Below are 23,291 nucleotides of genomic sequence, written 5' to 3' on the forward strand. Positions count from 1 at the left end.
GCTGCCCCACAGGGTTTCCTAGGCTGTCATCTATTGTGTCACTATATACTCATATATACTCTTATAGATCATCCACTCACAGCGCCCCCTGGTGTAACAGAGGAGAGCTGCCCCACAGGGTTTCCTAGTCTGTCATCTACAGGGGAGCTCTTCACCATTGAACTGAGACTTAACCACTGCACCACCACGGCTCTTGTAACTCTTGAATAGGGCTTACCTTGGGCCAGACTCGGTTTTAAGTGCTCTCCATATATTAACTCAGCTACCTTAATCATGCCCATTCCTTAGATGAGGAAACTGAGGTCAAAGAGAGACCAGATAACGCACCAGTTTATTCAGCAGGGCAATAAGCCCCTCTCCTATCTTTTAAACGGTTAAAAAGGTTGTCAAGAGCACTGAATGGGGAGTCAAAGTATGTGTTGGAATTCCAAGTGTGGCCCAGTGAGGAATATGGGTTTTCTGGCTCTGAGCTGATTTTCTTGATGATGGTGCACACAGATGGAATGGAAGCCAGCTCTACAGGGGGCTTAGGTCAAATCCACAATTCAGGAACGTGAACTCAAGGCAAGGAGACAAGGAAATATCTCCTGGTTTCAGGATTCAGGGTCAGTTGGTGATAATAAAAACCACTATTTCATCTTTTCAAACGTTTCCTGAGTACATGCTACGCGGGACCACGCTAGTTTACTTCTGGGAATCTCCGACTTACGATGGTACTTGAGTTCACTGAACCATCTGGTTGTGTTCAGCACATCGGATCTTTTTTAGTAACAAGCAGTGCATACAATGTTGCATCATGTAATTTGCTAATGTTTACCAACAGATGCTGAATGTTAAGATTTATAAAGGCACTGATAATAAAAGACCATCATAATGAAAAAAATGAGTTGCTCACGTCAGAACCAACTGACAATAGAGCCGTCGGGACAGAACTCTGTTGTGAATTGGGGACTGCTATCATAATTTTCCATTGGGGAGTTTTGATCCAAAGCTTAATCCTGGAATACGCCTAACTATACTGCTGATTAATTAGCTGTATTGCTACATTGTAGTCAATGTCTTTATTAGATTTTACCCCAAATATTTTTTCATTTCCATGTGTACATTTTACAACATAATATAAAGAAAACTCTCACAGGTGGCTTTCCCTTTTGTTCCTAGGACGCTATGTTTGGATGTGCTGAGACACAAGGAAATTTGCCATTTGTCATCCAAGAAAGGTTCCTTTTGCATTAAGCAAGAGTGTTTCAGCCCCTAGCGAATTCAGATATCCTGCCTGAGAATTCTGTTTTGAGCAATAACCTGAATGAAGTACTTTGCCAAGTTAAGAGGATCCCTGGTGCCACTAAGGGTTAAGTATTGGGCCTCTTGTGGTAACAAGGTTGGTGGTTCAAATCCACTAGTTGCTTCCCTGGAGAAAGATTAGCCAGTCTGCTCTTTCATAGATTTACAGTCTCAGAAACCCTTTGTTGTTATTATTAAGTGTTGTCGAGTCATTTCTGACTTATAGTGACCCTGTATAGGATTTACAAGGAGTGGCTGGTGAGTTTGAACCACTGACCTTGTGGTTCAAACCAACCTTACGGCCCAGAGCTGTTTTCCACAGAAACCCTATGGTTATGAATTGGGCTACGAACATCACGGTCAGCAGTTTGAAACTACCAGCTGTTCTGCAGGAGAAAGATGAAGTTTTCTGCTCCTGTAAAGATTTATAGCCTTGGAAACCCTGTACAGGGTCGCTATGAGTTGGAACTGACTCCACAGCATATCACAACAACAACAAACCCTATGCAGGAGTCCTGGTGTGGCGCTGTGGGTTAATGTACCAGACTGCAAACCATTTGAACTGCAAGGTCGGCGGTTCAAGCTCCCCAGAAACCCTATACCGGGTCGCTATGGGTCGCAAGCAACTTGACGGCACTTAACAACAACAACAAACCTATGCAGGGTCACTATGAGTCAAAACCGACAACACTGCACACCTACTACAATTCGACATCAAGAATGGATATTGGATTTTGTTAAATGCCTTTTCTGTATCAATCGATATGCTCTGTTCGTGTGTTTTTTTCTTTTTCCTTGTTTATATGGTGGATAACGTTGATCGTTTTTCTAATGTTGAACCATCCTTGCATCCCTAATATGAATTCCACTTGGTCATGATGTATTATTTTTTGATGTGTTGTTGGATTCTGCTGGCTAAGATTTTGTTGAGAATTTTTGCATCTATGTTCATGAGGGATATTGGTCTGTAATTTTCTTTCTTAGTGACCCTGGTTTTGGTATGAGGGTGATGCTTGCTTCATAAAATGTATTAGGAAGTTTTCCATCCTCTTCTATTTTCTGGAATACTTTGAGTAGAATTGGTGACAGCTCTTCCCTGAATGTTTGGTAAAACTCATCAGTGAAGCCATCTGGACCTGGACTTTCTTTGGTTGGGAGTTTTCTGATGACCTGGTCAATTTCTTCTTTTGTTATGGGTCAGTCTGATGGTAGTGGTCTTATACCAAGCTCTTAATCTGTATACAGCAGCAGAACTGCCCCTCACACTGGCAGAGGCTGGGATTTGTGCGAGAGATGAAAACTGTCCTGATTTTAGTTCTTACATTGTTCACACAGATGAAAGCTTCAGACATGACCATTTTAGTCCTGGTGTGGCATTGTGGGCTAATGTGCTGGACTGCCAGGTCAGTTAGAACCACAAAGTCAGTGATTCAAGCTCACCAGTCACTCTTCAGAAACCCTACACAGGGTCACTATGGGTCAGAAACAACTCAATGGCACTTAACAACCACCACCACCACCACAACACCACCTAACTGGGTAAAAATTTTAGGGCACATCCCTTATCCTCATAGGAAGCTGCAGACAGGTGTACTACTGGACAACACAAATATCTGGAGGCCAGATCTTCCTGAGAGAGAAAATGATGAAATATCCATTGTGCACTGACTGCAAAACACAGTTCAAACCCACCAGCTGCTCCCCAGGAACCCTATACGGGGTCACTCTGAATATGAGCGTACTGGATGGCACTCAGCTACAATAACAATGAGGCGGTAGTCACATGCTGCCATGTCCCATGGAGTTCGTTCTGACTCAGTGACCTTGTACAGCGTTTCCAAGGCTGTGATCATTATAGGAGGGGTCCTGGGGTAGCGCTGTGGGCCAATGCAGAGGTCGGTGGCTCAAGGTCATCAGCTGCTCCTTGGAAACCCTATACAGGGTCTCTTTGGGTCGCAATCGACAACAATCATTATCAAAGCAGACACCCTCTTCTTTCTCCAAGTAGATCGGCTGGTGGTTTGAACTGCTGACGTTGTGGGTATAACAGTCTAGCACTTCGCCTACAGAACCATACCAGAGTTCTAGTTTAGAGTTCCGCAGCACACATGTTCTGGGACTGACATTGTTCACTTTACCTTTGTTAATGTCACCGTGATGTTGGGCGACGTGACCCGGCAGGGTATGACCATCTCCTGGCCTTCTGTCATATACACGATTTCAGGGATATCAGAGTGCATCTGTATGAAAGGCCGGCCTGGGTCTGAACAGGGAGAAAAGGAGAAGAAAAAAATACGTAAATGAGTGAAATCTAGGAGCCCTGGTGGCACAGTGGTAAAGCATTCTACTATTAACAGAAAGGTCAGTGGTTCAAACCCACCCTTCAGCTCCATGGGAGAAAGATCTGGTAATCTGTTTCCGTAAAAGTGACAGCCTCGGACATCCTTGGGGGGAGTTCTACTGTCACATGGGGGCGCTGTGAGTCAGAGGTGAGTGGATGGTGCCAACAACAAACCTTGTGTCTGGTGAGGTAATATGGGCACTGGGGTGGTGCTGTAGGATAAGCAGAAGACTGCTAACAGCAAGGTTGGTGGTTTAAACACAACAGCCCCTCCCTAGAAACCCTATATAAGCTCACTCTGAGTTGGAACCGACGTGATGACACATAACAGCAACAGTAGCAGCAACTTCATCCTCCCCGTGTGTCATTTGTAAATTCACAGTCTGCCTCTCTGAATTTAGACCAAGGCAGTTTTTGCCCAGAAAGAGAAAACTCCTCCCGGAAAGCCTAATCTCTTACTGGGTTCTTAGTATTAGAAACAGACTGCTGGGGTGCCCCAGTAGGCAATTGTAACTGTGTGGGGGGAAGCCATAAAGGTGCAGGAGAGAAAAGGAAGGAAGGGAGACTGTTCTGCATAAAACTCTTGCCACAGCTATGCTAAGTACGCCCCTCCCCCCCAAGCGCCCTCTGGAGTCATTGTAAAAAGTCAGAGGGGGTAGGCGCAATAGCGAAAGCCAACTCCCCTGGGAGCACAAAGATGCTGGCTACCGGAGGGCAGGTGTAGCAGCTTGGAGGAATGATTACCATTTGAATTATAGAAGCTTGACTTTAAGGCTTTCTAGACTTTTCCTGGGAGTTGGGGTTGGGCAGGGGCGGGCTACAGAAAAGGACTGAAGACTGTCAGTATTTCAAATGCATATTAAGTCTGTTTCTTTGGTATGCGCCAATGTAGACTATTGAAAGTACCAGAAGAATGAACCTGTGTTGGAAGAAATACAGTAGCCAGAAATAATACTCATTAGGAGACAGGTTGGTGAGGCTTGGTTTCTCATATTTTAGACACGTTATCAGAAAGGACCAAGTCCCTGGAGAAGGAGGGTAGGAGAAAAAGAGGAAGACCCCCAAGAAGAAGGATTGGCACAGTGGCGGAAAACATGGGTTCATACTGAGAGTAGGGAAGGACAGGGTCATCTGGTTATCTTGTAAACGGGTCAATATGAGTGGGAGCCCACTCCAAGGCATCTAACGATGATAACAGTTTATTAGAAGACAAGTTTATGCAAGGTGTGCAAAGAAGCCTGGGAGAGACCTTAGAACCTAGGACCTTCGTTGCTGAAGATCTGGCTTCCAGCGGTGGAGGACAGACCCACAGATGTGAGTGATGGTCTCAGATAGACACCATCCACTGTGGCTCTTACCCCTGCTCCCTCTGCGCATGCTGTCTCTTCCTACCTTCCCCCATCCCAGCCCCACCTGACAGACTCTCCCAAGGTCCCCAGCATTCTTCCATGACAACACTGAATGGTCCTGGACTGCTTACTACGTGGTGGATTCCCAGAGAGGAAGTGTCTGGTAACACACAGGGAAGGAGGAAGGGATGAGTAACTAGCCAGGCAACCCTGCCATTTTGCAGACAAGAGTGAAAGAATCTAAACTTCTGATTCCAGTTGCCTAAATTCCCACAACCAGATGTGAGGAGAGCAAACTTGGAGACGGACCATTTGGACCTCCAATCCAGGCACTTCCCTTGGACCATACTCAAGGCTTCTTTCTCTCTGATTAAGAAGGGCTGAGGGTGGCAACTGTATTTCAGACATCAAAGGCTTACTTCCCCCAACTTCAATGGGGAAAGTTCAGTGACATGTCAGAGAAATTCTGGAAATCGCCAAAGGACAGTGACCAGAATGCTTAGGGTTGTCATGAGGTTAGGAGTTCGAGGACACCCATCATGGTGGGCTACAGCTCACAGGGCACATCCGGTGAGCCTTCTGGGGTTCACTTGATGGGTGACCTTGGACATAAAGTCTCATCCATAAAGTCTACCTCAAAGAGTGGCAGTAAACCATTAACCAAACCCGTTCTCAATTCGACTCTGAATGTAGTGACCCAACAGTACAAGGTTGTTATGGGGTGGAACCGACTCTACAGCACGTAACAACAACACCACTTTACTGAAGCAGATGACCTCATCTTTCTCCCACGGAGCAGCTGGTGCATTCGAACCTTTGCTGATCTTTTTGTTAGCAGCCCAGAGCTTGATCATTGCAACACCAGGCCTCCTTAACCTGACCAAAATGGAGTCATTTGTGCTGAGCCAACCCCGCCTCAGAAAACTGAAACCGCAAGTGCCTGTCTTGTAAAGATCTACCTTCTGCAGAGCCGAAATCCAAATCAATCAACGGACCTTCCAGGAAATCTAAACGAGTCCATAAGGACTTGTGGGGTTGGTTTAACCTAGTTCAAAATTTCGCTTTAATCCCAAATAAGGAAGAACACGCCCCTCAGCCTATCCAAAATATGCTCCTGTGAATCGGAGCTGACAAAAAAACCCTTCTGCTTCTGAGGTCCAATCTGACATTCCAATCAGACAGCCTCCCAATTCATGAATCGCAAAAAATAAAGCATGTGAGTTCTTACTCAAATTTCATTGTGAAAAATTAACAGTTATTATGAAGACTGTATGAATTAAGACATGAGTTCAGTATTCATTTTTCTCTTTCTTTTTATTATGAGAGACATGAACTTATGGAGACAGGCACATGGAAATTTTTACATTATATTTATGATCTTAACCCTATAAAAGTATAACTATATAATCATATAATGGAGTCCTGGTGGGGTGTTACAGGATAATGCACTGGACTGAAAGGTAGGTGTGAGCCTCAAGGTCAGCAGTTCAAACCCATCAGCTGCTCCTTGGAAACCCTACACAGGGAGTTGGAACAGACTTGAAGGCACTTAAAGTAACAAACAGCATAGAAAAAATGTGTACCAGAAACTAGTATATAATATAAAGTCACTCCTAACTGAAATGGAAGAAATTAATTTAATATACCTTTGAGTCTCTTTTTTTCCCTTTGTCATTGTCACACGTAGCAAGGTGCCCTGATAGCACATTGGCTAAGTGCTCAGATGTTGATTGAAAGGTCAGTGGTTCAAACCCACCCAGTGGATCTGAGGGAGAAAGAGCTGGCAGTGTTCTCCTATAAAGATGACAGCCTAGGGAAATCTGTGGGACATTTCTCCTCTGTCACACGGAATCACTGTACCCAACAGCCATGACAACGTTGACAATGACAGTGACTTTGTGAGTCTTTATTTACCCTCTCTCCGCATTTGTCTAGAACAATTTTATTTTATTTTAGAAATTTTTAAAAATTATTGAAATTGAAACCAAAATGATGAGACAGGATTTTTCCTTGGGGAAAATGATACCTCTTGCATTTGATTTACTTTAGTTTTACCCTATGTAGTACAATGAGACAAAATCTGCCACATTTAATGAAACTATGTGCTTATTAGGAAAGCTCAGTGGGGTGCAGAGAAGAAAAGTTAATTATATCAAGTCGAAGGCTTCGCTTATCAGCGCTCAATTCTTCCTGTACATAGAGTTGCTGAGCTAGGCATTTAGGCAAGGACTACTGGGATTTCATCATTTCTTTCCTTCCTCCTGAGAGTCTATATTTTTGTCTCCTTTGTAAGTCCCAAGCTAAGTACAAACACCAGGAAACAGTCTAATTCATTGAAATGACCTATAAATCCTTCATATTTCATTTTCTGTCACCTTAAGCAACTGATTTCAGCAAAAGACACTGGTGTAAAAAGTTCCTCCAGGAAACAGTAAGCATGAGCTAGTTATTCCTACGTTCATGAACACCAGCCCCAAACATAATGGAAGAGATTTGTTGGTCCCGTATGCCTTTGAACTTCGTCTTTTCCTCTACCATTTCATGAATTTCCCAAATGCTTCCAATGGGTTCATAACTACTTTCTTACCCTCTGAAATCCAATACTAATTTCAGCTTTAGGTCGACTGCAGTTTGTACAAAGATGGCAGAACCTCCATGACTTATGTGCATTCCAACACACTTCAAAACACCTCTTGTGGGTCGTGGTTAATGGTGGCGTTATGAATCCAATGTGCTTGCATATGAGCTCCTGACCAAAGACACACGCACACACAATACTCTCTGGGCTTTATTAATAGTACACTTCCTCTCTGATTTGATCCAAGGAAGGGCTAAGAATGAACTTGCCTGCCACAGAATAATAGAAACATTTTTTTTGTTTTGTTTTGAAGGACCAGCGATCCTGAAGAGGCCACCAGTAAAACCACTTACGACTCCCATAGGATACATTTGTCTTTGTCACAAAATTTAAAATGACTTCCAAGACCCAGCCAGCACTTCAGAGTGGTTTCCTTGAGACCAAATTGACTGGTTGTTAAAAGAGCAAGGAAGAGCTGCTCCAAAAGTCCCCGGTGTACTGATGGCCCAGACACACTGTCACCAGCTAGGACAGAGGTCACGCCACCCTCACCTCTCTGAACTCCCAGAACTCACAACAGAGGCAGGAAACTGGCACCTAATGTGAGCCTTTGTCACCCAACGGCAGTGCCCAGACAATCACTTAGTCTTTGGGACAACAAGCAAACTCCAGCACAGGGAAAGATCAAATGGGAGTCCTTCTCAGAATGAAATCCCATCTTTTTGTTTTTGAAATGTGGTTTTTTGTTTTTCCTTTTGGAATCTATAATCATGTGTGTCACCTTAAAGCACGCAGGCATTGCGGCTCAAAGTGTCACAACCAGAGAGTACTGTGTGTGTGTCTATGGTCATGAGCTCATTTGCACACACAGTGGATTTATAACGCTGTTATTCACCGTGACACACATGAGGGGTTTTGAATTGTGTTGGAATGGGCATTCCATTTCATTTCTCATTAACATTAACTGAAGCTTCCTCTACAGGGCTCCTGGCAAATGAATGTCTCAAAGAATTGAGGAAGATTTTCTGACTCGACGAGGGATTTCATGAATAAACACCTTGTTTCCCAGTACGTGTGTGCTGTAATGACTTTCATACACGTCTGCCTTAGCGCCTTTCTCTTTGATTTCAATTCCTTTACGTCTGAATCCTGGTTAAGAAGACACCTGATATTGACTTTAAACATGGGTATGATACTGATTTCTTAAGAATGGGGTGGAGAACAGTAAGAAACGAATGAACCAATCCCATGAAAAATTGCCTTTTCATACTATTCCTGTATGTATATTGCTCAAGGAGATGGTATTGATTGGTGAAACACTATATTTGAAATGCGGATTTAAAAAATGATAGAATTCTTCATTCAGTGAATTACACTGTCTATCAAAGCCTCTGAGAATTCAAAACAGATTTTTGGGCAACTATAAAAAAGCTGGAATGACTATATCAGTGGTAAACAAATCAATTTTAAAACAAAAAAATGTTACTAGAGATAATGGAGGATATTTTATAATAATAAAAGGATCAGTCCATCAGGAAGTAACATATATGCGCCTAACAAGAAAGCAACAAAGTACATGAAGCAAAAACTATCAAAAATGGAGGGAGAAATATTCAGTAAGTTGCAGACTTTCGATAATAGAACAACTGGGCAGAAGATAAACATATGTGCGTTGAACAATAGTACAAACTGACCAGATCCAAAAGATATCTATAATCTCTAGAACATTTCATATAACAACATCAAAATACATGTCATTCTCAAGGGCACGTGGAATGGTCTCCAGGAGAGATCATAGCGTAGGCCATAAGCATGTCTCAGTAAAGTTAAAAGTTAAAAGACTAGAAATAATACAAAGAATGTTCTCTTCCTATGATGGAATGAAATCAGAAAAAAACCAACAGAAAGAAATTTGGAAAACTCACAAATAACGGAAATTAAACACATTCCTAAAGGAGAAGTCAAGAGGGAAATTAGAAATGTTATGAGATGAATGAAAAGGAAAACATAACATAACAAAATTTTGAGATGCATCTAAAGCAGTAATTAGAGGGATATTTATAGTTGTAAGTTCCTGCAGTAAGAGGAGTCCTGGTGTGGCGCTGTGGGTTAACGCACTGGACTGCAAAGCAGCTTCCAACCGTCAGGATGGCGGTTCAAGCTCACCAGTCACTCCTCAGAAACCCTTTACAGGGTCGCTATGGGTTGGAACCAACTTGATGGCACTTAACAACAACAACAAAAATACTAAGAGAAGGAAAGAAAAAATATGTTAAACTAATAGCCTAAACTTTCACCTAGAGATAATAAAAAAAGTAAATCTAAACCAAGCAGAAAGAAGGAAATAATAAAAATTAGAGCAGAAATTAATGAAATAGAGAATGAAAACTGAAAGAGAAAAATCTATGAAACCAAAACCTGATTCTTTGAAACTGTCAACAAAATCAATCAACTTGAGCTAAATGTTGTCGTTAAATGTCATCGAATCTGTTCAGACTCATAGCCACCCTGTATAGGGTTTCCCAAGAGCAGCTGGTAGGTTTGAACTGTTGACCTTGTGGTTCATAGGCCAGTGCTGATCCTACAGCACCACACCCTATAGAAAAAAAGAGAGAACTCAAATTACTAGAATGAGAAATGAAAGAGGAGACCCTACTATTAGCTGAGAGGATTCTAAGAGAATACTATGAACAATTACATGCCAATAAAGTAGGCAACTTAGAAAACGGACGCATTCCTAGAAAGATTCAAGAAGAACTGATTTAAGAAGAAACAGACAATCTGAGTAGCGCTACAACAAGTAAAGAGATAATCTACCTGCAAAGTACAGTCCAGGAGTTAAAGAACTGCAAAACCAGCGTGAGGGTCTAGTCTGGCTTTCTGTGGCTTCACAAGGGGGAAGGAGAATCAAACTCAAAATCAGCCTAAGACCGATTCCTCTGAGGTTGAGGTCGAACATGCCTCCACCCTACTTTACTCCATTCTGACACCAACTGTCCCTTCCACAGCATCCTTGCTTCTCTGCTGGATTTGATCATCCGTTACAATGACCATATGGAAAGCAGAGACAATACTCAAGAGTATGGGATTTACTAGGGATGGGAACAGGGTATGATTCGGGATCAGAAGCAACTCAGAATACAATAATTCCCCAGTCTGGGATGCCTCTTCCAGGCTGCACTACAGGAACGCCTCACGCTTGTCTTGGGCCTTTCAGCCATGTGACCCCCTCAGCCTCTGCCCTACTCAGGCAAAACTGCTTTTAACCTTACAAGAAAAGAAAACTACAGACCTATGTGTTTTCTAAATCTGGATGCAAAATTCCTCACCAAAATATTGTTGTTGTTAAGTACTGTCAAGTTGGTTCCGACCCACAGCGACCCTGTATAGGGTTTCCAAGGAGTGACTGGTGAGCTTGAACCACTGACCTTGAGACTCAAACCGACTTTTCAGTCCAGTGCATTAATCCACAGCACCACACCAGGACTCCACTAGCATACTGTTGTTGTTGTTGTTAAGTGCCGTTGAGTCAATATAAAAAAAGTAGTCATACACCATGACCTAGTGGGATTTATCTCAGGCATGTAAGGTTGGTTAACGTGAAAATTAACTAATATAGTACACAAGATCACTAGAGTAAAGCTACATGATCATCTCAATAAACTCAAAAGCGTTATTTGATAAAACCAATACCTTTTACTATATAAACACTGCACAAACTAGGTATAGAAGGGAACACCTCAGACTGATAAAAGGCATTGCACAGCTAACCTAATATTTAATGTTGAAACAATGAATTCTTTTCCCCTAAGATCAGGAACAAGATACGATATCTGCTCTCATTTCTTCAATTCAACACTGTAGTAGAGGTCCTAGCTGCAGCAATTAGGCAAGAAAAAGAAATAAAGGCGTTGAGATTGGAAAAGAAGTAAATCGATCTCTATACATAGATAGTATGATCTTATAGATACAAAATCCTAGGAAGTCCACCAAAAAAGTATTACTAGTCAATGAGCCCAGTATGATTACAAGAGATATGATCAATATGAAAAATCCAATTTCATTTCTATAATTTCAATCAACAATGCAAACTTTAAGAAAACAGTTCCATTTACAATAACATCAAAAAGAATAAAATTCCTAGGGAAAAATTTATTTAAAAAATGCAAAACTTATACTCTGAAAACTACAACATTACTGAAAGAAACTAAAGAAAAGCTAAATGAAGGAAAAAACACCCCATGTTTGTGAGTCAGAAGACTTAATTTGGGTAAGATAACAAGGTTTCACAAGATGGCCTTCAGATTTAATAGAATCCCTATTCAAATCTCAGCCCAATCCTTGGCAGATGTGGACAAGATGATTCTAAAATTCACATGGAAATGCAAGGGATTCACAACAGCCAAAATTATCTTGAAAAAAGAACTTTGTTAAGTTGAAGGACTCACACATTCCAATTTCAAAACGTACTACTAAATCTACAAAGCGCCAGGAATCACAGCAGGTTGGCACAGACATACGGATCTATGAAACAGGCTCATCAGTACAGAAATAATCCCAATCGCAGGAGCTTCAAGACCTGTCAATGAGGGAATGAACAGTCTTTTAAACAAATGTTGTTAAGTGCCATCAAGTCAGTTCTGACTCCAAGTGCCCCGTATAGGATTTTCGAGGAATAACTGGTGGGTTTGAACTGCCGACCTTGCAGTTAGAAGTCTAATGCTGATCCTACAGGCCACACCAGGACTCTGGGATACCTGGATAGCAACATGCAAAAGAATTCACTTGGATCCTTTACCTTACACCACGGAGTCCTCGTGCAGCACTGCGGGCTAATGTGCTGGACTGCAAGATCTGTTTGAACTGCAAGGTTGGCGGTTCAAGCTTACTATCCGCTCCTTGGAAACCCTATACAGGGTTGCTGTGAGTTGGAACCGACTCGATGGCTCTTAGCAATAACAATCACATCTTACACCATATATAAAAATTTAATTCTAAACAGGCAGAGGTCCTAAATGTAAGAGCTAAAAGGCTCAAACTCTGAGAAAAGACTATATGGATGCACCCTTGTGAATTCATATCTGATAGTAGATGGTCAAATATAGCCACAAAAGCATGACCAATGGAACTTCAGTACAGTGAAAAACGTTTGTGCCTCCAAGGGTACTACCAAGAAAGTCCAAAGACATCCCACAGAATGGGAGTAACTGTTTACAAATTATATACCTGACAAAGGACTTATGGGGAGAAAGTCAAGACTTTCTGTCTCACAAAGATTTCCAGCCTCTGAAACTCTCTACAGGTTTGCTGTGAGTCAGAACAATTGGAAGACAGTTAACAACAAGGGACTTATATCTATAAAGTAAGAAGAGTATTACAACACAGTCATAAGAAGACAAATAATCCTCTTTTAAAATGGCCAGAGGAGTTGAATAGACATTTTTCCAAAGAAGATATGCAAATGGTCAACAAGCCCATGTAACGGAACTCTTCATTATTACTCATCAGGGAAATGCAAATCAAAGCAGAACGAGATACCATGTGACACTCTCAAGGATGATTAGCATCAAGAAGATAAATAATAATAAATGTTGGCAAGGATGTGGAGCAATTAGAACTCTCACAGATTGCTGGTGGGAAATAGTTTGCCAGTTCCTCAAAGGAATAAATATAGAGTTACCATATGACCCAGGTATCTACTGTGCATAAATGTTGATAGCAATGTTCATGACAGGCAAAAGACAGAAATAACCCCAAAATGTTCATCACTGAAGAACGGATAAAGGAAATGTAATCAATCCATACAATGGAATACGAGTTCTATTCAATTATTAAAACGAATGAAGTATTAATATATGCTACAACATGGATGAACCTTAAAAACGTAGTTAGGGTGTTGGGGAGGGCAATACACAGGAAAGGAATGGGGAAATGTATGCTCAAAAAACAAAAACAAAAACCATGCTAGCTGAAAGAAATCAGTTACTACAAACCACATATTACATGATTCCATTTAAATGAAATGTCTAGAATAGCCAAATCTATACACAGAAAGGAGATTAGTGGTTGCTAGGAGCTCTGGTAGCGTAGTGGTTACGAATCGGGCTGCGAACCTTAAGGTCAGCGGTTCGAAACTACCAGCTGCTCCGCAGGAGAAAGATGAGGCTTTCTACTCCCGTAAGGATTTACACCCTCGGAAACCCTGTACAGGGTCGCTATGGGTCGGAACCGACTCGACGGCACTTAACAACAACATGGCTGGGGGTATGGATATGGTGGAATCCTGGTGACATGGTGGGGTAAGCATTGGGCTACTAATCACAAAGTTGATGGTTCAAGCCCACCAGTCACTCTGACAGTCTCGGAACCCTAAGGAACAGTTCTCCATTTTCCAGGGTTGCTTTGAGTTAGAAACCACCCCATGTCAGTGAGTTGGGTTCAGTATAATGGGTATGGAGTTTCTTTCTGAGGTGCTAAAATTATTTTCAAGTTGTGCTGAACACAGTGCCTATTTATGACTATATAAACAATATCCACAATGAACTGTAAATGAGTCATCGTAAATGAATGAATAATAGGGCACGTGAATCCATAAAGCTTTTATTTTAATCAACGAACAACCAAGTGCTGGGCACTTCCTTAAAAATGCTGAGCAGGAATGGTTCTTGGAGATCATCCAGTGCAATCTCCTCACCTCATGGTCCTTGCAGCCCACTCCTCCCCACCTCCCACCTACCCAGGCAGGCCACTCACAAGAAGATGGAGTGTTTACCTGTGACCAAGTTATGAGGCTAGTTCATCTTCCAGGTGACCCCGGCCACCCTGATCAGCCGGGGGCTAAGACTAAAAAGTCTGCCCATTGCATTCCAAGCAGAGTGGGTCGCTGTCACTCCCTAATAAGTTAGCCTGAGGATCTAGAAACAGCTCAGGAAACCCTTAACTGACAATTACCACCAGGCCTAAAAAGATGCCACTTTCCCCACCATTGGCTGAGGGATAAACTAGAAAGACCACTCCCTAATCTTTGCCACCCAGATGAAATTGATGTCTTGCATGGATGCTTTTATTGCTAATACTGTGTGTCATCAAGTCCATTCCAACACAGAGTGACCCTGCATAGTGATCCTATTAGGGTTTGAGGCTAAAAATCTTTATGGGAGCAGAAAGCCTCATCTTTCTCCTGAGGAGCAGCTTGTGGATTTGAACTGCTGACCTTGCAGTTAGCAGCCCTACATGTAACCCACTACACTACCACTCCTCCTGTTTTAATTGTTGTTGTTGTTAAGTGCCATCGAGTTAGTTCTGATTCATAACGACCCTGTATAGGGTTTCCAATGAGCAGCTGATGCGTTTGAACCACTCACTTTGTGGTTAGCAGTCCAGTGCTTAGCCTACAGTGCTACACTGTTGTTGTTGTTGTTGTTATGTACCATGGAGTCGGTTTTGACTCATAGTGACCCTGTACAGGGTTTCCGAGGCTGTAAATCTTTACGGGAGCAGAAAGCCTCATCTTCCTCCCACTGAACAGCTGGGAGTTTTGAACTGCTGACTGTGAGATTAGCAGCCCAATTTGTATCCACTAGGGCTCCTGTTTTAATTGTTGTTGAGTCAAACTGCCTTTGAGTCAGTTCCAACTCATAGCAACTCTGTATAGGGTTTCCAAGGCTTTTGATATCTTTGTGGGAGCAGAATACCTTACTTTTCTCTTGTGGAGCAGCTGGTGGGCTTGTCTGGAGGTCCAGTGCTTCTTGTATAGAGAAAAAATCATTGTATTTTCAAACTCCAGAGATGTCTTCCTAAAAGTGACTATGTGATGTAAAATAAGAATCTAAAGAAAATCAAAATAAATAGGAAAGCCTCCCAAGTTTATGAGTCAGAAGATTAATTTTGTTATGATAGACTTCTCAAGTAGATTAGAAAGTCACTGCCAATCCCCATGAGACTCCTTTGCAGAAATCGGCAAGTTGGTTCTAAAATTCTTATGGAATTTCAAGGGCCCAGAAGAGACGGATCATCTTGAAAAAGCAGGATGTTGGAGAACTGGAACCTTTATGCCTCGTTCTATGGCCCAACTTTCCTCAGGATATGTTGTTAGGGGCCACTGAGTTGGTTCCAACTCATAGCTCACAATTGATGTTACGTTTCAGCCCACTGTTGTAGCCCCATATCAACATATATCCTTGAGGGTCTTCCTCTTTTTCTCTGACCCTCCACTTTACCAAGCATGATGTCCTTCTCCAGGAACAGGTCCCTCCTGAGAACATGTCTAAAGTACAGAAAGAAGACATGTCACCATCTTTGCTTCTAAGGAGCATGCTCACTCTACTTTTTCAAAAGCAATTTGTCTGTTCTTCCAGCAGTCCATAGTATATTCAATATTCTTTGCCAACATCATAATTCAAAGGCATCCATTCTTCTCTGGTCTTCCTCATTCACTGTCCAGCTTTCATATGTATACGAGGCGACTAAAATTACCATGGGTTGAGTCAGATGTAACTGAGTCCTTAAAGTAAAGTGACATTTTTGCTTTTTAACACTTTAACACTTTAAAGAGGAAAAGAAAAACAAGGGAAGAGAATGTAAACAAGAAGAAAGCAAAGGAAAAAACAAGGAATTCCAATGGACTGCCATAACTCTGTTGTACACAAGGTCGCTTTGAGTCGGTAACGACTCGATGGCACATAACAACAGTCTAGTTTGAGGAGTAAATGCGTCTGACCGAAGTCGTGGTACTTTCAATCGCCTCATATGCATGTGAAAGCTGGACAATGAATCAGGAAGACTGGAGAAGAATTGATGCCTTTGAGTACAGTGTTGGAGGAGAACATTAAAGGTACCGTGGACTGATAGAAAAACAAACAAATCTGTCAGAAAGACGTACAGCCAGAATGCTCTTTAAAAACCAGGATGGGGAGACTTTGGCTCTCATACTTTGGACATATTATCAGAAGAGGTCAGTCCCTGGAGGAGGACATGCTGGTGGTTATGTGCTGTGGAGTCAGTTCAAACTCATAGCGACCCTGCACAGGGTTTCTGAGGCTGTAAATCTTTACGGGAGCAGAAAGCCTCATCTTTCTCCCGCAGAACCACTGGTAGTTTCGAACTGGTGACCTTGAGGTTCGCAGCCCGATTCGTAACCACTGTAAGTGGAGGGTCAGCAGAAAAGAGGAAGTCCTACAAGGAGATGGACTCACGCAGTGACAACAACCATGGGCTCAAAGCTGACACGGTGAGGAGGAGGAGGGTGAGGTCCGGCAGTGTTTCCTTCTACTGTGTGCTGGGTCACTATGAGTTAGAACGAACTCCTCAGCATGTAACAACAGGCCAGGGCTCCTTCTTCCCCTGACACAGGTGAACATTCAGGACTCGGTTACACGTTCGGGGTCCACACCCATAGAGGGAACCAGTAACCGAACTCAGAATACGAAGCAGCAGACTTGATAACGAATGCTCGCTATCTAAATCAAATCAGACTTGCTGGACCCTCTGCTGAGCTCTCTCTCTTGTAAAGTGCTGGGGACTCTGGGAATCTCTCTGATAGTCACCTCAGATTCAAGAGCAGCCAAAGCAAAGCCAGCCCTGCTTTATGGAGGCCTGGTGGCCCAACGATTAAGAGCTTGGTTACTAACTGGAAACTTGGCAGGTTCAAATCTACCCATCAGTTCCCCTGGGAGGAAGACCTGGTGGTCTGCTCCTGTGAAGATTACAGGCAACACAACCATATGGTATCCAGGGTTCCTGACTCTCACGGTATAGGAACATTGTCCTAACAGAGAATCCTTCAATACTGACTCGCACTGTATAGGAACATTGTCCTAACAGAGAATATTTCAATATTGACTCTCACTGTATAGGAATGTTCTCCTAACAGGGAATACTTCAATATTGACTATAACTATATAGGAACATTCTCCTAACAGGGAATACTTCAATATTGACTCTCAACTGTATAGGATCATTCTCCTAATAGAGAATACTTTAATACTGACCATAACTACATAGGAACTGTCTCCTAATAGAGAATACTTTAATATTGAAGTGACTCTTGGAGAAGTCATTGTCCTAACTGGACAGGAGTTGACCAAGTATCCCTGGACTTGCGTGTGGCTCACCCTTGGAAGGAATTTCACCTCCGCTGTTTCTGTCGCTGGGTGTCACTCAGTGGGCTCAGAGTGACCCTGTATGACAGAGGGTTTGCTTGACAGTAATTTTTGTTTTTTAATTTTTATTGTGAATTGAGTGATAGTTTACATGGGAGAGCATCAGCTTTACATTCATCCTATTGTATTTTGTTTCATTGCAATGGTTACAATCCCCTCTGTGCGTCATCATTACCTCTGTTTTTTTTTCTTTTTGGATGTACACAGAAGCACTCAGGAATATATAATCAATCAAACATAGGGCACACCCTAGCCATCAGCACACAACCCATCTCCCTCTCTGAGTCTAGAATCCCCATCCGCTCCATTCCTCCATGTCATCATCTCTGCCTCCCTCTCTGACATCACTGTTTCTCTGGATAGGGTCCCACACTCCGTTCTTCTCCCTTGATGGTCCCAGGGTCCTCCATTCCTGGACTGCAAGATCAACCACTCCCCTCCTTTTGTTACAAAATGTCTACCTTTACACTTCCAACCCTCACAATCACTGATTAATCTTGACAAAAGTAGATCACCAAGTGTCTTTCCCAGGGGAGCAACTGGGTAGATTTGAATCCACTAAGCTTCTGGCTGGTAGCCAATCTCTTAACTGTTCAGCGGGGAATCTGGAGCCAGGCTTTCTTTTGAGTTCCTGCAACAAATGACTTACACAACCCAATCATGGACCTCAGCTACTTTGTCCATAAAACATGACAGGCATTGGCTTATTTTCAAACTTGTGGTTTTCTACAAGTTCTCTTGAGATGTGCGCACTGACATAACTCCAGAGGAGGTGAATGAGTCACAATACTGAGTATGGTGGCCACACAACACAGTTGTGGCCACATGGGAATACAGGCCAAGGTGGCAAAGGGAAGGAGGAAACCAGAGTTTTAGGTGGACTCTTCCAATGATTGGACACTGGCAACCGAAAACTCTGTGCTTGCCAATCCAAATGTATGCCACTTAACTATAGATGGAGTCCTGGTGAAGAGCATGGCTGCTCATCAAAACGTCAGCAGTTCAAACCCACCAGCCACTCTGTAGGAGAACAACGTGGCAACCTGCTTCCAGCTGGATTGTTGTTATTGAGTGTCATTGATTTGGTTCCGACTCATAGTGACCCTGGTTAGGGTTTCTGAGAAGCATCTAGTGGGTTTGAATTGCTGACCTTGAAGTTTGCAATCCAGTGCTGATCCTACAGTGCCACACCAGGAGTCCTCGTTAGGATTACAACATTGGAAACCCTATAGGGCACTTGTATCTGTCCTATAGAGCCAGTACCTCAAACAAACAGTAACCACAACCTATATTTATTAATGCAGCTCAGGACGGAACTCAGCTTCTTAGCAGCCATGTTGCCCACGGACTCACATGGAGCCTGTCCACAGCCTGAAGTAACTAACTTGTCTCAGCCACAGCTTCCCCTACATAGTACTAGGGCAGCTTGTGGGCTTTGCAAACGAAATACAGGCCCTTATATTTATTTCTGCCAAATCTCAATTTGTTCATCTCAGTTCACTGTTCTAACAACAACAAAAAAACCGACAACAACCAAACCATGTTGCTGTTACGGCGATTCTGAATTACAGTGGCCCTGTGGGGTTTCCAAGGCAATGAATCCTCATGGGAACCAACCGCTACATCTTCTACCCAGAGACAGGCTTGTGGGTTCCAACCGCCAACCTTTGTGATTAGCAGCTAAGCACTTAGACCACAGCACTACCAGGACTCCATATAGCTGGTCACGGAATCCCCTAATAACCCTAGAGAGTTCTCCTCTCCTCATTCTACACATGAGGAAACCAAGACTTGGAAGACGGTCACAACAGTGGTTGGAAGAGCAGCCATGATGACCTATAGAGTGCGTCCCACCAGCCAGGAGGGGGTCGAAATGCTGCACGGTCATGGATGGGGTCCAGGTGTACCAGGGTCTGCACTTGGCTGCAAAGTTGGTTTGAACTGCAAGGTGGTGGTTCAAACCACCAGCTGTTCCTAGGAAACCCTAGAGTGTTGCTATGAGTCTCAATGGACTCAACAGCACTTAACAACAACAACAACATGACTATGAGGAAGGGTTCAGTAGCTCTATGACCATGGGTACATTACGTAACACATAAGGTTGTTAGGAAGCTGAAACTCATTCACGTATGCAAAGTGCTTACAACAGAGGAAACCAAGCAACCAAAACCAAACCCCACTACCATGAAGTTGAATCTGGCCCAAAATGACCCTGCCAGACAGAGCAGAATTGCCTCCTCGGACTTCCAAGACCGAAAATCTTTAAGGGAGTAGATTGCCTCATCTTTCTCCTACAGAGTGGCTGGTGGGTTTGAACCGCCAACCTTGCTGTTAACTTGCCAATGCAGGGCTCTTTAGTGCCCAGGAAGATCAAGCTAAATGTTAACTGTGAACTTATTAACCAACGTGTCCAGTCAAAGACCTAGGTTGTATCACAACTGGGATCTGAATCCAATCTGATGCCCAGATCATGTTGCTTCAAACAACAGTCTATGAATTAATGTTTTTTTAAAACTTTTTATTGTGAAGTGAGTGCAAGTTAACAGACAAGATCATCCGCTTGCCTTTCAACCAGCAGTCATACCTGCAACAACCAAACCCCTCCCTGCAACAACAACAATCAACACGCTTCTTCTCTGTGGCTTCTTCCCTTTTACATCGTATTCTTAACAAATCAACAAAGCAAAAATATTTGATGGACACATACAAGACCAAAAAATATACTTTATGAATTAATATTGGATGAAGGAAGCAAGAGAGGGAGTTGGTTGCTTGTGTAAGTCACTGATTTTGAATAATATAATCAGTCAGCCACGAGAGCTGCCGACAAAGGCCAGAAGGAGCTCACTGAATGATAAAGGGATAGAAACAAATAATGATGTGAGATGGCAGAACATCACAACTACAGCAACACAACAACCTTCAAGATCAAAACAAACCAGCTCATCACCATCAGGCCCCCAAAGCATTTCATTATCATTGCGAAAGACAGTTACGGAATGTCAGACATGGGAAGGGGGCTTCTCTGGAAAAAGCCTTTGCTCACTTTTCTTAAAGGATTGCTTGAAGCAGATTTTTTAAAAAATCCTTTAAACCATAAAGTCTTGACCCACTGTTTTCCATACTTCTTAACTGTAGGGAGAAGGAGAGAGGATATGGTCGATGCTGTTACCTTTGGGTGTCTGCCATCTTGAAATTCCCTCTGTCTACCCCAATCATCAACTTTTCAAAGTCTTAAGTGGTGTCCAAGTGGCTGTCTCCAGATTGTGTTCATTCTGATTATTTTTGAGTATTGATATAGTTCTACTAAATGCCTGGTGACGTTCATCAGTTACATTAGCATTAGCAAGGGCAAGCAATGTGGCCTTCAAATGCTGGCAGGCCAAGATCCTCGGGTAAGGAGTCCATGCAACGCGAGGAAGTTCCTTAGGTACCTTCAAGTGCTAAGGATGAAATTCCCAGGAACATGCTTGATGAACACAAGGCCTGGGCCAAGGCTAAAGAAAGAAGATTCGCTGCTCCCAGATGTCAACAAACCCACCAAGACAAGTGGCTTGGTCCCAGTTGCAGATGGGTGATCCCTGAGTTTCGAGAGATGGAACGTGACAGGATTTACAGGAACCAAGAAATGTAGCTGGGAGATGCTTAGCTAGGAGTTCAGTCCCTGCTCTCTAGGCTCTGGCATGTGGCCCTAATCAGCTGCACCCCAGTGAGAAACAGAATGGATGATCTTCAGACTTCAGCCCGAGAAGGGGTAGAAAGTCAGGCTTTCCCAAAGAAAATTCTGCAATTCTAATCAGTAATGTCAACGATGTGTATTTCAAATCTAAGATAGATTTGTTTTCCTTCCTTTACAACTTCATCAAAATGCCAAAAAACAAAACAAAACAAAACAAAAAAACAGTCCAGCCAAACCTAATCTTGTACTAGATTTTTGATGAAACTGTAGGTAGAGACAGATCATCTGCAAACACAAAACAGCCGCAAACAGCTCCCACTCAGGAAATCCACCTCAGTTTCTGGATGTGCAAAGGCTGAGAGTCCAAACTGACCAGCCCAGTTGTTAAGTGCCATGGAGACCCTGCACAGGGTTTCTGAGGCTGTAAATCTTTACGGGAGCAGAAAGCCTCATCTTTCTCTCCCAGAGTGGCTGGTAGCTTCAAACTGCTGACCTTGCGGTTCACAGCCCAATTCGTAACCACTACACTACCAGAGAGTGTAGTAAAACATGCTCAAAACTGACATAGAAACCTGAGTAAGACTCCATACATTAGCCAAGCAGCAACAGAAACTGCCAAGGGATTCTGTCCATTAATGTGGCTAAGAGTCTGACCTTAGGGTTTAAGGAGGTCTTTTATTCACGCATATGAAACATAACCTGTTTGAGCCAATATCCCCTCACAGGAGGATTTTAGTGAATGCAAAAACTATTTTCTCTTTTAGCATTTCTCTCACGATATGAGGCCACTGACTCTGTTGTGACCTTCTAGGGGTTTTCGGAATCTGATGGGCTGTAAGCTGTGTTCTGTCACTATGAAGTGCTCTGCAGGGGTCACTGGGCCATCCAAAGCACTAATTAATGCCCCTTTTCAGGTTAAGAGAAAGGTCTGGAAACTTGTGTTCATGCCCACCTTACAGTGCCATCCTATAACCAGGGAAAGTGAAGCAGTAAAGTTTCTGGGAGTCAGTCTGAAGGGGGCTCGTTGCTGGCCCTTTTGCATGGTTGTGCCTCTTGGACTTGCCATATCAGCATGGCAGAGTGGGCAGAAAGTCACTCACGGCTCCACCCCCACCCAGCCAAGCAATGGTGACTGAGCAGGTTCTGGGAGTACCACAGTGTGTGGACCTGGGCAGGGATGCAATGGGCAGAGCTGTGGCCTTGGAAACCCTATGTTCTGCTCTGCTCAACACAAGTTCACTGAGAATTGATGTCCTCACAATCAACTCAACTGAGAGGTAGTGGGAAGACTCAGAATGAAATGGCGTAAGCTATTAACAAAACTATTTGTTTAAGCAAAAAATTAGAATATGAATGTATGACATTATTTTATTAATGGTAATAGTTGTTAAGTATCAGTAAGTAGGTTCCAACTCATAGCAACCATGTATAGGGTTTCTGAGGAGTGACTGGTGAGTTTGAACTACCAACCTATGGTTCAAACCGACTTTGCAATCCAGTGCTTGTCCTACAGCGCCACACCAGGACTCCACTGTAAAAATGGTTGGAATGTTTTGTTATACTCAAGGGAGCTTCAAACAATTAGTGGAAATCCCATTATCTTTTCATCCTATTTTACCATGAACTTTTTGAAGCCATATCATATATGTTCACCACAATAAAATAAAAACTTTAAAATATAGATTAGATTAAAAGTTACAAAGACATTGTCATATCACACAACTGTCTTCTAAAATTAATCCTCACTCTGAGCAACTACATATTCTGCTTGGGTCTAACAGTTGCCTTATTTCAAAAACTAAGACAGAATTCCACTTAAGGTCAGCAGTTCAAAACTACCAGTTGCTCCGCAGGAGAAAGATGAGGCTTTCTGCTCCTGTAAAGATTTACAGCCTCGGAA

General features: G+C 42.8%; 1 protein-coding gene across 1 annotated transcript in view; it reads right to left on the minus strand.

Annotated features, from left to right (window-relative positions):
* FLT1 (fms-related tyrosine kinase 1) overlaps positions 1 to 23,291 on the minus strand; it is a 183,446-nt gene that overhangs the window by 155,264 nt on the left and 4,891 nt on the right. The window contains exon 4 of the mRNA XM_006832043.1: positions 3,423 to 3,547. Coding sequence (XP_006832106.1) covers positions 3,423 to 3,547 — 125 coding nt within the window. The remainder of the gene's footprint in view (positions 1 to 3,422; positions 3,548 to 23,291) is intronic.

The sequence above is a fragment of the Chrysochloris asiatica genome, unplaced genomic scaffold (genome assembly GCF_000296735.1).
Source record: "Chrysochloris asiatica unplaced genomic scaffold, ChrAsi1.0 scaffold00005, whole genome shotgun sequence".
NCBI lineage: Eukaryota > Metazoa > Chordata > Mammalia > Afrosoricida > Chrysochloridae > Chrysochloris > Chrysochloris asiatica.